Below are 14,502 nucleotides of genomic sequence, written 5' to 3'. Positions count from 1 at the left end.
GCTGACATGCCAAAGATCCGCGTAGCGTCCCACACCAACAGTGTGTTGTAGTGTCTATTGGCCTTTCCCAGTCCTCTCCTCGTACGCCTGCCATCCTGCTTGCCTGTAGCGTTGCGCCTCGGCCTTGCGGTCAGAAGCACGTACGATGCCGCGGCCGACAATGATGATGTCGCAACCCGACTCGAAGATCAGCTTCCGTGGAGTGTTGTACTGCTGGCCGAGGCTGTCTCCAAGCTTCGCGCCTTCCTGACCGGGCGGCGGCAGCTGACACCCAGGTGTCATGGTGATGAAGTTATCGTCTGGTTCGGTGTTCAAGCTGCGCTGTGCAATAAAGCCCATGACGAATTCGCGATGAGAGCGTGCAATGTCGACACTAGCTTGGCGGTACTCTGGGGTCATGAGATGTCCGACGGAGCTCATCTCGGCGAGCAGGAGGAGGGAGCGCAGGAAGGGGGGCTCGCCCAGACGCACGAGCTGTTTGACTGTGTCAAGATCGAAGGCTTCGCCACATGCATTCAGCGCCTCTGGCCTCGGTGAAATGCTTTCAGTGCGTGTGGAGATGGTGGTGCTGACGCTGACAACACTCTGCTTCCTGTCCGTGGGCTTGATGCTGAGCCGCCTCTCCCCGTCGTCCATCAGCATAGGCGACTCCAGAGCACCGTCCATAGGTGGGACCTCGTCATCTTCATCTTCATCCTCATCACCGTCCTCGCTGGCTCCGTTGAGCTTGATTTTGGAAGCGGCAGTGATCTCGGTGTGCACGCCAGTGTTGTACTTTGCAATGGTCGACTCGGCGGCTTTCTCGAGGGCGGTAACGATGGCAGGGCCGGAGATGACGTGGGCGTTGGTGATTTCTGCCCACAGTGCAATGCGGTGGTGGCCTGAGGTATACTGCTTCTGCACGGTTTCTGCCAGCGATGTTAGACATGTCCAAAACTGACCAAAGTCGGAGCAATTGGTGCGCTCGCAGGGAAAAGAAACGTACCGCCGATGTCGGCGAACTTGCGGTCCTCAAAGATGAGGAAGGATTTCCTCTTCGCAATGTCCCTCAGCGCTGTGGCAGTCCGGTCTGTCCAGTCGCTGACAATGTCGCAGTGCGTCTTGAGCAGGCAAATGGTGTCACCGACGTCTTCGGCGAGCTGGATCAGTTCGGCGGAGGTCGCGACGTCTGCAGAAAGACAAAGATTTGTCTGCTTGACTGACATCAGTCGCAGCAGATATGAAGCCAGGGGGCCGGTGGTGGGAAGTCCGGCGCGCGCGCCATATGTGCTGGTGAGGGTGGGATGCGAAGACATTGTGTGTGAGTTGTGAGTTGTGAATTGCGCGGAGGGAATTGCGCGGGGTGGGCTGCACGTGAATTCAATGGGAATGGCAGATACAAAACCCACGCTTCACAGACGACAGATGGGGTTGTTTTGAGAAACGGGGCAGGGTTGTGTTCCGGCGGATGACGCGCGCAGGAGATAATTTGCTGCTCGACGTGGGCTGTCCAAGGCTGTTATACGACGCGGACCCTTGCGAGGATCAGAGGGGCAGAGGAAAGCGCGACCGAGGACGAGGCCACAGGATCGGCAGTTGCAGTGCTAAATCAAGAGTAAAGGCAGGAGCGGCTGAGCGGAGGGCTGTGAGCGAGGTTTCACAAGCGCGCGAGGCACTGAAATTGCCGCAGCCCGCTTGTGCCTGGCGTGATGGCGGGCCGTAGATCACCACTGCGTCTGCATTCCACCGTTTTCGGGTGTCTGAGGAGCCCATCGCGAAACCTCCGCCAAATGCGCGCTGCGGTGCGCGAGACCCAACGCTGGCCGGCGTCCTTTTTGTGACCTGCGGCTGCGGCCTGCTGTGGACAATGAGGCTGATGCAGGCATTGTGCGCCAGGGCCTGTGTCTCGGTCGAAATGGCGCCGCGCGCTGGGACCGCTTCACGCTCACCTGGCGCAGGGTCGCTTCTACTCGACTTCTCGAGCATGTCAGCTGAACTCTACCCCTCTGCCCTGCATGGCCGTTCAAGCAAAGCTGGGATTTGCTGTAAGGTAGACCGATGCAATCGCCATTGTTTGCCTCCTGACACGACTCAGAGTCCTCTGCTCCTCGATACGAAGCTGTGTGCTGTACCTCTTCTACATGACACCACAATAGTGCCGTTAGGCAGGCCGCTCCCGCTCAGCACTCAGACACCCACTTTCCTTGGCTCGATGCTTGATTCGCTCGCTGTTCTGTCTTGGACGCGCAACTAGAGCAGGATACAAGAGTCGTTTGCAGAGGTTGCCTATCTGGCACTTACTCGTAGGAATCGTACCACTCCAATGTGAGCCTCGCTACCACTGGCTGATGTCGGTGGCCAGAGCCGAGATGCAGATCAGTTCCACTGCGCTGGGACCGGATCGTTGTCGGTTAACATGCCGTTACCGCTCCGGTCTGCTCGACAAACGCATCTGGACTTCATTTGAACTCCGACTAATTAATGACACCGAGACTGCTGTCGTATATTCCAGACTACTCGGTCTGCGATTACTGTCACTGCTCGAGAAGAACGAGCTCACCGTAGTTCTAGGCAGTCTTCGGTCCTTGTTCTGGGACGGTCTACACCCTCCTGCCACATTCGCTCGCTCGGCGAGACTTGTCTCTCACCGTCGATACCCAGGGTTTCACGTTCAATCTATGAGAGTTCACACACAGAGCCGGTACCAACAATGGTCAGCAGCGTTTGCTCGCCTCATGAATCACTCCCACAGTGGATGTTACTGTCCAAGGATAATGTTACATAGAATCCGTACACTGCCGCGGTCGGAAAAGGCGTACTCAAGCAGGTTGATCTACGATCTCTGCAGTTGTTGGCTGCCTATCCAAAAGTACCAGCGGTCAGACTTCACCAACTCGATACCCTAGTTCTGCAACGTGTGGATGCCATCAGGTCTGACTCTGTGCGTACAGCACGTCCTGCGTTGACCGCAATTTTCACATCTGAACTTAGCAATAAAGGATAGTATATGCATGGTGCTGACGTTGCAGTATAAACAGTACACTACCGTGTAAGGACACAAGCCAAGTATCTAGCACGCAACAGCAAAGTAGGGAAAATGTAAGAGAACTGTAGATACTTTTGCCTACAATGTATGTAATGATTAACCAAACTTCAGCTTTAGGTAATATGATAGCTACAAGTTCTGCGTTAGTTAATTAGCTAAAGGTTACTTATCCGTCGTTTCCGCTACAAATGAGAGGCTGAATATTGGAAAGCAAACGATCTCGTCCCTGCTGAGGGGTCTGTGTAATTGCGATCTTGCAGTCACCATGCACCTAGGCTTTCAGGCTAGCTGCCAGCTTCACCTCTCTTTCACGCCGAGTTCAGTCTGAGGTAGAGTCTAGTTTCGTCCTCACTAATCTTCCTCGTTTGCAACCACTACTTCTCTTCTCCACCACACACTCTCAACCGCGAATCAACTGCCGGCCGCCAACATGCCTCCAAAGAAGGATGCGACCACGCCTGACAACAGTATCGTGGGCTATGACAACAAGGAGACCAGGATCCTCGCCGCTGCCTTCGTGTCTTCCATCGGACCCGACAAAGTCAGTCTTTCCCTGCGGTTCGCCGCTGCCGTTGCAGGCAGCTGTGCACATAGGCTGAGGAGCTCGCTAACAAGATACAGTATGACTTTCCGCTCTTCGCCAAGCTCACCGGGTTCACGGAGGGCACGCTGAAGAAGTTCTGGCCTCCTATCAAGAGGAAGGTCGCGGACGAGCATCTCAACTTCGGCGTGTTCCTTGGCGGTGGCTCTGCCGCAGCCGCAGCTCCAACCAAGGCCGTTGCAGGCAAGAAGCGCAAGGCTACTAATGCAGACGCCGATGCTGATGCCGAGCTTGACAACGCTTCTTCTGCTGATCCCGTTGACAGCAAGGTGTCTCAGGGCAAGGCGAAGAGGGCCCCGGCCAAGAACAAGCGCACCAAGAAGGTCAAGACTGAAGAGGTTGAGGAAGCTGAAGTCAAAGAGGAGGATAACTCTGCTGCGGGTGGAGACGGCCTGGGTGAGTTTGTCTTCGAGAAGAACGTGGTGGCCTGGTTGGAGAATGCTGACGGCTCAGCAGATGTAGTCTAAGCACTGCCTTCCAAGCGTATCACTGACATAGCTTTGGATAGACTTGGGAGACATCTTACTCCCAGGTGTGTTCTTACTTCGTTGTCTCGCTTTTACCGCTGATTTCGCGCAACATCTCTATATCTCTAGTAGAAGCGAGATGGCTCTCACGGCAAAGCACTGGTATGGGTTATGAGCTGAGCTTGGTGCTCTCTGCTTCAAGAGGATTTGCATAGCCTTTGGTAGGGTTCCAGACAATACATCAGTCTCAATACTCACTGAGTTTTCAGCATCGTGCAAACCAACCTGTGATCCTAAGGTACTGACACTTTCTAGGCTCGAAAGTGGCCTAGCGCCAAACCATTTATGAGGGCGTTCTACTAGACCTGCCCTGCATACTTGCCACACGACATCAGACACCGAACATCGCGAAAGAGCTCAATTATTCTGTCGTTCGTCCAATGCGATGGGGTTCGACTGGGAATATCGACCTACCGACCATGACTCGCAGGCGCTCGATTCGACCGGACAGACCTTGCCAATACGCCAGCCTTACCACCAACACCTCTATTATCGCATCGCCAAGGCCGCATTGTAAACCGAGCTTCCGCTTTTGAGATGACTCTGCACGCGGAACTTCTTCCGGGAGGTCCGGTAGCATTGCCTTGCTCTTCTGTCTCCATGATTTGAGACCGCAACGAATTGACACCCAGACACGCACGACAACTCTGCGCCCGGAACATCGGTCAAAGACTTTGTGTACCTGACACTATCGACGCTTGCTTCGGCACATGGCCATCGTTATCCAGGATAGTGGAACTACCGCTGATAACCTGTGGGGTGGCAGGCTGGGCGTTCTCGGCATCGTCATGTTCTTCGAACAATCCCATCGACCTTCCTAACTGAGCAAGGAGCTCTACACAAAAAGTGCAGGGACAGGCTTATCAACAGCAGCTATAGAGCGTATAAGAGCTGGGGATGGGTCAATTGGGAGAGTTCGTCGGTCCCTTCTCGCTCTCGCCCTGAACATGCAGCTCCTCACTTCTGTCGCCGCTGCTGCGGTCCTCGCAAGCACCGTCTCTGCCGCCAACTTCACCGGCGATGTCTTGAATGGTGTCCCGGTAATCCACGACTTAATCCTCGCGGACGTGCCCGCGCAGAAGATCTCCAGGTACTACCTGCGTGTCGGCGAGCTCAATGGCGGCCACCCCGTCCACATCCCCGTGATGGTCGCACGCGGCACCCCCGAAAGCCTGGAGACGGGCAAGACGCTGTCGCTCTCGGCCGCGATCCACGGCGACGAGCTGAACCCCGTGCGCGTCGTGCAGCGCATCTTCGAGCAGCTGGAGGGCGAGGTGGCTACCCTAAACGGCACCGGTACGTGACCCCAGCCCGTCACGACACGCAATCTAACAGCACAGTCATCGGCCTCCCCACCGTCAACCCCATGGGCATCTACCTCAACCAGCGCAACTACTTCACCGCGTCGGCCTCGGGCTCGCTCACAAACGTCAACCGCGTGTTCCCCGGCACCGCGCCCGCGCTCGGCGGCTCCGGGCCCGACATCCTCGCCTTCAACATCTGGAACCAGCTGTGGGCCAACGCGTCCGCCGTCGACGTCGGCATCGACCTGCACACGCCGTCGTCGGGCGGCGAGACGAGCCTGTGGTGCTACGCCGACTGGCGCGCGCCGTACGTCGAGCGCCTCAGCAAGCTGCTGCAGCCGGACACGCTCAAGGTCGACGTCGGCGAGCCCGGCAGCATCGAGACCACGTTTGTCGACTACGGGGTGCCGAGTCTGACGGTCGAGATGGGGCAGGCGAAAGTGTGGAATACTTCGCTGATCGACCGCACCGTGGATTTTGTGAACCGCGTCATGCGCGACCTGCACATTGCGCCGGGCAACGGCACCGTCGAGCCCGACCTCTCGCGCGTGTACATCGCCAACACGTTCCACGACACGTACACGCAGTACGGGGGGTTCGTGGAGCGGCTGGTCGCCGTCGACGAGCCGGTGACCAAGGGCCAGCCCATCGCCCATGTGCGCAACGCGTTCGGGGATATCCTGGAGACGCTTGTGTCGCCGGCCGACGGCCGCATGTTCCAGAGCCCCCGCGACCCGTCGTGCGAGCCGGGCAGCAGCGTCGGGCAAATTGCGTACAACTCGACGGACCCGGAGTGTGCGGATGGGTGTATTCTGAGCGGGCCGGCGGGGTCGCGGAGGCGGTAGGAGGGATTGTAGTGTAGAGGATTAATCCGGCAGTAGCCGCTATGTAATGTATGCATCTCGTCTATGAACGTCGCGTCTATATCGTACACCCGCCATTATACACCCCAACTCATGCAGTATGGTACTCACACCCTCCACGACCGCCACCCCTCCTCAGCCCACACCCCGCTCTTCCCGCCCTCCTTCCTCACCACGCGCACATCGCCAATCCGCTGGAACCGATCGACCGCCTTACACATATCCACCACACTCAGCGCAGCGCCCATAACCGCAGTAAGGGCCTCCATCTCAACGCCCGTGGCGCCGGCGCACGCGACCTCGCACTCGACTTGCACGCCGCCGTGGGCCATATCATCTGGGGACTTGCTCGCGGCAGACTGCTCTTCTGCACCGAACGTCCGCAGCTCCACCCCGACCCCGCTCAGCGCAATGGGATGGCACAGCGGCACGATCTCGGGACACTTCTTCGCGGCCATGATGCCCGCGATGCGCGACACGCCCAGCACGTCGCCCTTTTTCAGCGCGTTGGCGCGGATTAGTGATAAGGGGGTTGGGTTCGAGAAGTACACGGTGCCGACGGCGATGGCGCGGCGCGAGGTGCTGGGTTTGTGGGTTATGTGGACCATGTGGGCGGAGCCGGTGGGGGTGAGGTGGGGGAGGTGCGGGGAGGGGGTGGGAGGCGGGTCTGAGGGTGTGTCTGGGGGGGTTGTGTCCGAGGGCGCTGGGTCTGAGGGAGGTTTGGGTGTGGTGGAGGCCGGGGAGCGGGCGTCGGTCGCGTAGCCGCGGCGCAGCTCGAGCCTGCGAGCTTTGTGCTGCATCGCGTTGCGCCTGTCCGCCTGCACAGCCGTTATGTTGCCCGCCTGCCGCGGCTCCACGCCCTCCACACCAGACACCGCGCTGCGCACTCGCCGCACGACCCCCTTCTCGCCGTCCAACGCCCCGTCTCTCAACGCCGCGGAAGCCACACCACTCTGCTCCCTCGCCCGTGCGGCTTCGCCCCTGCGCAGCGCCGCCAGCCCGCGCCGCGCCTCCCGGTTAGGCTCGTCCTGGGGCTCGTCCTGGGGCTCGTCCTGCTGCGCGCCCGGCAGAGACAGACCCGACATGCGCATCTGCGAGAGCAGGCTGGGCGCGCGCGGATCGTAGGGCTCCATGTGGGCGTAGCGCGTGGTGAACGGGTCGGGGGGCAGTTGGCGGGCGGCGTGGATGGCGGCTTCGCTGCCCCAGCCGAGTTTCGCGGCGTGCAGGTTGTGGGCGACGGTCTCCGGGTCGTCGGAGGGCAGGGGGTCTTCGTAGGACTGGGGGGTTGTGTGGTCGGGCGTGGAGACGGCGGGTTGGGGACTCGGCTCGTCACTGACAGAGGCTGCTGCTTGAGAACTTGCAGGCGTCGCGACCGCGTCTCCCAATGTCTGCGGCTCGCCCTCTCTCCCACCCTCAGTCCTCTCCGTCATCTCCTCCTCCTCCTCCCCCTCAACCGGCATCCGCACGCCCCTCCGCTCCGCAAACAACTCATTCCACTTGCGCGCCAGCCTCCTCTTCCTCTCCGCCCCCTCCGCCGCCTCCCTCGCCTCCTTCTCCGCCTCCCCCTCAACCACCTCCCCAAACACACCCGTCTTGGCCTGATACCTCCCAACCAGCGCGGTCAGATACGTGCGGTACAGCGACAGCCGCCACTCGCGGCGCTGCGCATCGTCGTGTTTCCCCTCGAGCGCGGCCTCGGGCTGCAGACTAAACGGCAGATCGTCGAGCGGCGGGTGGAACGCGCGCAGGCGGGCGCGCATGGCGCGGATCTGGGCGCGCAGCGAGGCGAGGCCGCGCGTCAGGTCGATGGTCAGGTCGTCGTCGATCTTGAGGCGGTTGTTGGGCATGCGGGGGCGCAGCGAGCGGGGGTTGAAGAGCGGCGGGGCGGTTCTGGACGGCGGGGTTTGGGCGGCCTTGAGCTGGGCCAGTTGGACGGCGAGCGCGGAGCGTTTCTGCAAGAGGGCTTCTTTCTGCGCGCGGATCGCGGCGAGGGTCTGCGTGGGCGAGGCGTCTTCGCCAGGGGTCTGGCGCGCGATGTAGGTTTGGATTACGGCGATGTTTTTTTGGAGTTGGGCTATCAGCTCTTTGCACTCGGCCTTTTCCGCGCGGAGCTCCTGGCACCTAGCGGCGAATCGTTCTTGAGCTTTCTTCATGTGCTGTAGTCTCGTGTTCAACGCCTTGTTCTTCTGGGTAGGCAAGAGCTCGCGATCCGCTTGAGCATCCATGTATAGTGCATGCCAGTCGAGGCTCTGGGCAGCCGCGAGACTTTCCTGCAGATGGGCAAGTCGCGAGGCGAGTGCTTCTGGCGTGAGGCTCTCGTATGCGGGGGCCTCGTCTTCGTTGGACGTGGTCGTCTGCAGGTCGCGGAGCAGTTGTGACGACTGCAAGACCTGTTCCGTTCTTCGTGAGATCTCGGGCTTTGCCTGCTTCTGTTTCCACTGGGAGTTCGTTCTTGCTGTGTCGAGAGAGGCTTGATCGTTCGGCTCTGCGTCCTGGGGTTGATGACTATACTCACCAGACGCCACTGCCGCTCCACTACGAGTACTCGTAGAAAAAGCCCTGATCTCGCCAAGCGTCGTCCCCAGAAGAGGGTTCAGATAGGGACTCCTCGCCAGCAAGCCCTTAGCCGTCGGCACAGTAGAAGCCGCGCGCCGGCGCTGGTCTACACACAGTCAGCAGCGAACATCACACGCGACGACAAAACAACTGATGGCACGGGGGGTATAAGATTTCGTATATAGCCTCAGGATCTATGTCGCGCGCAGACAGCGAACGAGGAAACAAGATGCCCAAAACGCCGGTTATGCAACGCCGTTATGCAACGCCGGCTGTGCAACGCCACCACACCCGCCGTGGTATCGTGAGCCCATCCAGCCGTGAGAACAAAAGGGAAGACATTCACCCACCAATCAAGATCATGGGCCGGTTCTGCATGGCCGCGAGGTCGCCCATGTCGGCGTGCTTTTCGGCCTTGCGCTTCACGGCCTGCCCGATGACGGCGAGGAGCTCGCGCTCGCGCGGGCCCCAGCCCAGGACGGTCGCGTCGCTGGGGCGCCCGGCCGCGCGGTCCATTTCAACCTGCTTTATGCGCTCGAATGCGGCGTCGTCGATGGGCGCGTTGTTGTTGTCCTTGCGCAGGAGGTCGCGCAGAGACACTTCGTCGTTGCCGTGCAGACACACTTTCAGGTTGCCGTCGCTGGTGATGCGCAGGCGGTTGCAGGTGTTGCAGAAGTCGTTGGTCATGCTGGAGATGAAGCCGACTTTGCCCACAAAACCCGGCACCTGGTACGTCTTGCTCGTGTCGTTCTTGTGGCCCTGGATGCGCGCCATGGCCGGGTACTTTGTGTGGATGATGTCGACCATCTCCTGGAAGCTGATCATCTTGTTCTCGCTCCACTTGTTGCCGCCGAAGGGCATGTACTCGATGAAGCGCACCTCGATGTCTTTCTCGCGGCCCATCTCGACAAAGGGCAGGATCTCGCGCTCGTTCAGGCCGCGCATGACGACGCAGTTGACCTTGAGCTTGACGTTGGCGCCCAGCTTGTTCATCTCGAGGATGCGGTCGATGGACTTCATGACGGCATCGAAGCCCTTCCGCCGCGTCATGATCTGAAACTGGAACGGGTCGAGTGTGTCCAGGCTGAGGTTGATGCCGGTCAGGCCCGACTCGACCATGGCGTCCAGCTTGCGGTGCAGCGAGATGCCGTTTGTGGTGAGGGCGAGTTCGCGGAGGCCTTTCGGGCGCAGGCTGCCGATCTGCTGCATCAGCGGGACGATGTCGCGGCGCACGGTGGGCTCGCCGCCCGTCAGGCGGATCTTGGTGACGCCCTGCGATACGAAGAGCGAGGAGAGGTAGAAGATCTCGGGCGTGGTGAGCATGGTCGCGGGCGGCGACAGCGGAATGCCCTCTGTGTGGTGTTAGACAACACTCCATCTCTCGTGCACGCGGGGCTCACCTTCGGGCATGCAGTACAGACACCGCAGGTTGCAGCGCTCGGTGATGCTGATCCGCAGGTAGTCATGCTGGCGCTGGAAGTTGTCCGTGAGAAAGTCGGAGAACGGCTTTGTCTGGTCCACCGCGCGGATGCGCTCTTGTGCCAGCTGCCGCGACTGCGACACAGGCGGGACACCAGTGATATCTCGCACCGCCGCGGCCGTCGCCACCCCGCGCATCTGCAGCGCGCGCAGCGCCGCCGGGCCGCGGCTGGTCCCGAGTCTAACCATGGGCGCCATGAGGGAGAGTCGAGGTCGGTCGAGCGTCGTCGCACATTGGTCACGGGCGCACGCAGCTCTATAACACTGTGCGGCGGAGGGCGACGATGACTGAACGACGAGTTTCCGCGCGCTAGCACGCCCGCCCGAGGATCCTCGCTGGCGCACCAATGCCAATGGGTTAGTCAGAACATGTAAGTGGGGGAGGGGCGGCGCGATGTCAGCGGCGAGCAGCGCGGCCCTGAGTAATCCGTGATAATCCATGCGACGTCGCGCCGCGGCTCCATTGGCGCATCCCATCCTGTGCGCAGTACACGCTGGCCGCCGCCCTGCACCACGAACCCGTCTCCGCGCCGCCGTCCCACCTCCGCCTAGCGCAGTCCTCCGCCGCATGTCCGCGCCGTGCCCGGAACTGCGCGCCCGCGTAGCCGTGGTCACGGGCTTATCGCAACTTGCCGCATTGGGCAACTTTGCGGTCCAAGTGTCGATTGCGGTCGACTTCCGGGCGGCCTCCGCTCGCTTTTGCGTCGCTGAAACCGCTGCCGAGCTTTCACCTAGCCATGGACGACCGAGTTTGTGGGTTGATTTATCAAACACAGCATTAGGCAAGAGGGAGAATTGTCTTGTTAGGGTTCTCTTTTATTAGAGTATATGTGCTCACTCGACCCGAGTCACTAAGTAACAACTAGCTGCCCGTACCTGCGTGCAGTATCCATCCATCTACAAGCACCTCCCTCTATACTACAAGCACCTTCCTCAATACTACAAGCACCTCCCTCTATACTACAAGCACCTCCCAACCAACCCCCCAAACCCCCTCCTCCCCCGCTCCGTCCCAAACACAAGCCTAACTCTATACCGCCTTCGCGGCGTCCACCCCTCCTCTGCCACGCACCGCCTCACCTCCCTCCCCAGCACGCCGCCGCCCTCCCCCCTAACCTGCCTCATAACGCGCTCGTGCACCAGCGCCTCAAACGCCGCCTTGCCGCGCCCGCTCGCGAACTTAAGACGCGCGCAGTGCCGGAGTGTGATGCGCAGGCGCCGTGTGCCGGTTGCCCGTACACACTCCGGAGTGTTGGTCAAAGGCGCAGGAGATTCCACAGGGCTGCGCAGCAGGTGGGCGTGCCACTTGCAGCAGCTCGCACACGTGGGGCGTAGACAGGGTGTTTCCCGGGTGATTGTGTTCTTGGATTTGCCGGCTACGCGGGCGAAGGGGCCGCCGTACTGGAAGCGGGAGACTTTGACTTTGCAGTGGCGGGGAGCGGGGGAGCGGTTTGAGGTGTCTGCGTTTTGCGTCGAGACGGGTGTGGGATTGGGTTTCGGCGGCTGTTCTGGGTTCGGGCGCTGTGGTGATGCGATCTTGCTTTGCGGCGCTGGCGCGCAGGCGTTCCAGAGTTCTCTCCTGAATGTGAGCTTGAGCGGACAGTCTTCGGTCTCGGGCAGTGGCTGATCGAACATGTTGGCGATCATTTCTGTGGCCTTGGTCTTGCTCGCACGTTCTGGACGTCGTTGCGACATCTTGATGGGAACGCTCTTACAGCGTTCCAACTTGCGTTTGCTGCTTATTTGTTCGTGGCCGCCTGGCTTGTATACCATCGTCTCATCGTGTCGGTACAGCACTCAGACACCTGCCCGTGCATGTTTGCTTGAACAGTGTCAAAGGACTTTGCAAACATCAACAACATTGTGAATACATCGACGTTTCCTTTGTTCGTGTGAGTGATCTTTGTTCGCCACGGCGCAGGTCATTGTTAGTATGACCTGAGAAAGAACATGAGATGGAATAATGAAAGTCTATTCAAGGGGAAGTGAGATACGCAGTCTAACAACGCCGTTATGCAATACGCTAAATCACTGCTGCTATTCGTAGCACTGGTTCCACAAGCCGCCGCCCCTGGAGAAGCTTTGGCTTTCTACAAACTTACTCAACGTGCATCTACCATGCTTGTCCGCGTTGCAGAACTCCAAAGGCTGGACGCGGTCGTTGACGATGACGCGAACGAACTCTTCTTCTGCGCCGCTGCACTGCAGCTTTTCAACGTACAGCCTAGAGGCAAAAGGCACGGTCCACGCGGCAGAATAGCCATGAGTCTCCTCAGTGCCCTGCACAGTCGTGTTTGAGAGCGGCTTCGTCTGGTTGTAGAGACCCAGAGCAGCCAGGACACCGCTGATGTCGTTGTCGTGGCTGAAGTCGGCGTACACCTTGCGATCTAGGGGGAAGGTTGCAGGGTCGGAGTCGAGCGTGCGATTCGTGTTTGTGTTGTCCTCGACGGGCTTGTTCTGGAGCCTGGCTAGCAGCTCGTTCACGTAGCCGACGCCCTGGGTAGCACCAAGAGGGTTTCCAACACTGAAACCGTAGAATTTGCCTAGGGTCTGGAAGTAATCGTACTGGTGCCACTCCTTCTCGGTGAACAGGTGACAGAACGGAGACACTTTAGCGGAAGGGCGCACAAGTGTGTCGAATGGGCACATGTCCATCAGGTAGACAATGAAGGTTTCGCTCAGGTTGGTGCCCAGCTTGGAGTTGACGCGCTTCTGGATAGGGGGAACGAATTTGGATGCCCACAGGGCCTGCGCTCTGTAGCCAATGCCGTGGCTGGGGCCGCTTTCGAAGGCAGGACAGACATCGTGAGAGAGCGTGTTGTTCCATTCAGTGCCCTCTGGGATGATGAGGTCGACCTTCTTAGGCTCTATGTCCAGCGACTGTGCGATGCCTGCGAGCCACTTCTCGGCAGACTCGATGACACGGTGCTGGCCGCCAGCACGCACGAAAGGGGTGTGCTCTTCCACAAGTTTCTGGTAGCGGCGGAAGAAGTGGGCGCCCGAGTTCACCATCTCCTGCCGTCCAGTGTCTGTCAACTCATCTGCGCCTAGGTTATACGTGTAGTGCTTCAGGAAAGCAAACTCGTCGGGAAATGCGGTGCTCTGGTTCTGGATCTCGGCGATCAACAAGGCGTAGGCTAGCGATTTGCCCGCTGTAGGATCGCGGCCGCCGTGGCGGGAGAGGACGTTTGCGAAGGTGGCATGGCAGCCCTTGGGAGGCTCGACGCTGATCTCGGACGGCACCGAGTACCACAGCGAGTACTGGCCCCAGAAGTGGGTTGTCTTGGGGCTGCAGCGGTAGCCTTCGTTGACCGTATCGCAAGACTTGTTCGTCGACACAAACAGGGAGCTGGGGGTCAGCATCAGGCGGAGAGACAATACAGGGGGTTGTGTACCTGAAGAGGCCATAGAGCGCGAACACGCAGCCGGCGATGCACAGGACCAGCCCGAGGATCGTGAAGCGCGAACGCTCCTGGTACCGCCGCTTGAGCTCGGGGTACGACTCGTCCTCGCTCACTGGCAGCGGCGCGTAGCTGTGTGTGCGATTGCCGCGCATCCTGTTCCATGCGCCGGTCATCATACTGATCGTGACAGGACGAGGCTGCACAGCTCGGGGCGACAACACTACGAGCTCTGTCGGTGACGTAAGCGCTGGGGCGGAGCGTCGAGATGAGGTGTGGAGGGCCGATAGGGCTGAGAGTCAATGCCTCAGTCAGGACGGAGGCTGCGGTCGAGACGGCGTCTTTCACGGCAGCCGCTCGGCAATGTTTCAACGTCGAACGCCATGACTGTCCACCACGGTGCGTATCGTGAGGTTCGCAGGGTCCTCTCTTCCGGGCCTAGCGGGTCGCATCAGAAAGCTTGATTGCTAGCGATTGTGGGGTCGTCCTGGACGTGTCATTTCATCAGTCATGTATCAACGAGATACGCGCTTGACGCTCGTTCCGGGCTGGAGATACCCTTTATAGTCCCTCACCAGCTACAACGGCCCCGGCAGTCGCGCCCCGGCCTGCCGAGCTCCAGCCAGCCATGTGCATAGCGCCAACTGCTTCCGACAGTCCGTTGCGCCAGAGCATCGAGCTGGCTCCTCGTTGGCTGCTTCCCCATCTTTTGACATAGCGGCACTGCTTATCACTCTGATCATAGC

The 14,502-nt window shown here is 59.8% G+C and overlaps 7 protein-coding genes across 7 annotated transcripts; 2 read left to right on the top strand and 5 right to left on the bottom strand.

Annotated features, from left to right (window-relative positions):
* Positions 1-54: 54 nt before the first annotated feature.
* On the bottom strand, positions 55-1,295 carry C7974DRAFT_430390 (Orotidine 5'-phosphate decarboxylase domain-containing protein; the record flags this gene model as incomplete). The annotated part of the gene is made up of 2 exons (XM_046144696.1): positions 55-908; positions 986-1,295. The coding sequence occupies 2 exons, from the start codon at positions 1,293-1,295 to the stop codon at positions 55-57; spliced, it is 1,164 nt and encodes a 387-aa protein (XP_046003420.1).
* A 2,160-nt stretch (positions 1,296-3,455) lies between these two features.
* Positions 3,456-4,093, top strand: C7974DRAFT_371757 (uncharacterized protein; the record flags this gene model as incomplete). The annotated part of the gene is made up of 2 exons (XM_046140036.1): positions 3,456-3,566; positions 3,647-4,093. 2 exons carry the CDS (start codon positions 3,456-3,458, stop codon positions 4,091-4,093), a joined length of 558 nt encoding a protein of 185 aa, XP_046003419.1.
* Positions 4,094-4,958: 865 nt separating this feature from the next.
* C7974DRAFT_25834 (uncharacterized protein) lies at positions 4,959-6,365 on the top strand. The gene is made up of 2 exons (XM_046137507.1): positions 4,959-5,449; positions 5,494-6,365. The coding sequence occupies exons 1-2, from the start codon at positions 5,101-5,103 to the stop codon at positions 6,300-6,302; spliced, it is 1,158 nt and encodes a 385-aa protein (XP_046003418.1). The 5' UTR covers positions 4,959-5,100; the 3' UTR covers positions 6,303-6,365.
* A 62-nt stretch (positions 6,366-6,427) lies between these two features.
* C7974DRAFT_298877 (Molybdopterin cofactor biosynthesis C domain-containing protein) lies at positions 6,428-7,120 on the bottom strand (the record flags this gene model as incomplete). The annotated part of the gene is made up of 2 exons (XM_046137715.1): positions 6,428-6,668; positions 6,699-7,120. 2 exons carry the CDS (start codon positions 7,118-7,120, stop codon positions 6,428-6,430), a joined length of 663 nt encoding a protein of 220 aa, XP_046003417.1.
* A 2,019-nt stretch (positions 7,121-9,139) lies between these two features.
* Positions 9,140-10,763, bottom strand: C7974DRAFT_25811 (uncharacterized protein). Its single transcript, XM_046137506.1, has 2 exons — positions 10,277-10,763; positions 9,140-10,228 (listed from the first exon to the last, which is right to left on the bottom strand). Exons 1-2 carry the CDS (start codon positions 10,551-10,553, stop codon positions 9,219-9,221), a joined length of 1,287 nt encoding a protein of 428 aa, XP_046003416.1. The 5' UTR covers positions 10,554-10,763; the 3' UTR covers positions 9,140-9,218.
* A 483-nt stretch (positions 10,764-11,246) lies between these two features.
* On the bottom strand, positions 11,247-12,260 carry C7974DRAFT_25769 (uncharacterized protein). The gene has a single exon (XM_046137503.1). It carries the CDS (start codon positions 12,126-12,128, stop codon positions 11,316-11,318), a length of 813 nt encoding a protein of 270 aa, XP_046003415.1. The 5' UTR covers positions 12,129-12,260; the 3' UTR covers positions 11,247-11,315.
* Positions 12,261-12,392: 132 nt separating this feature from the next.
* C7974DRAFT_430387 (histidine phosphatase superfamily) lies at positions 12,393-13,911 on the bottom strand (the record flags this gene model as incomplete). The annotated part of the gene is made up of 2 exons (XM_046144695.1): positions 12,393-13,704; positions 13,856-13,911. 2 exons carry the CDS (start codon positions 13,909-13,911, stop codon positions 12,393-12,395), a joined length of 1,368 nt encoding a protein of 455 aa, XP_046003414.1.
* Between the last annotated feature and the right edge of the window lie 591 nt (positions 13,912-14,502).

This window comes from Boeremia exigua (assembly GCF_020726555.1).
Source record: "Boeremia exigua strain MPI-SDFR-AT-0100 chromosome Unknown C7974scaffold_1, whole genome shotgun sequence".
NCBI lineage: Eukaryota > Fungi > Ascomycota > Dothideomycetes > Pleosporales > Didymellaceae > Boeremia > Boeremia exigua.
This window is presented reverse-complemented; position numbering and strand designations above follow the sequence as displayed.

What these genes read in the sequence shown, in the direction of transcription:
- C7974DRAFT_25834 (XM_046137507.1), top strand. Translation starts at nt 5,101, where the DNA reads ATGCAGCTCCTCACTTCTGTCGCCGCTGCTGCGGTCCTCGCAAGCACC. An exon ending in GGCTACCCTAAACGGCACCG is followed by an intron (nt 5,450 to 5,493) that starts GTACGTGACCCC and finishes CTAACAGCACAG; the next exon opens with TCATCGGCCTCCCCACCGTC.
- C7974DRAFT_25811 (XM_046137506.1), bottom strand. Translation starts at nt 10,553, where the DNA reads ATGGCGCCCATGGTTAGACTCGGGACCAGCCGCGGCCCGGCGGCGCTG. An exon ending in TCTGTACTGCATGCCCGAAG is followed by an intron (nt 10,229 to 10,276) that starts GTGAGCCCCGCG and finishes AACACCACACAG; the next exon opens with AGGGCATTCCGCTGTCGCCG.
- C7974DRAFT_25769 (XM_046137503.1), bottom strand. Translation starts at nt 12,128, where the DNA reads ATGGTATACAAGCCAGGCGGCCACGAACAAATAAGCAGCAAACGCAAG.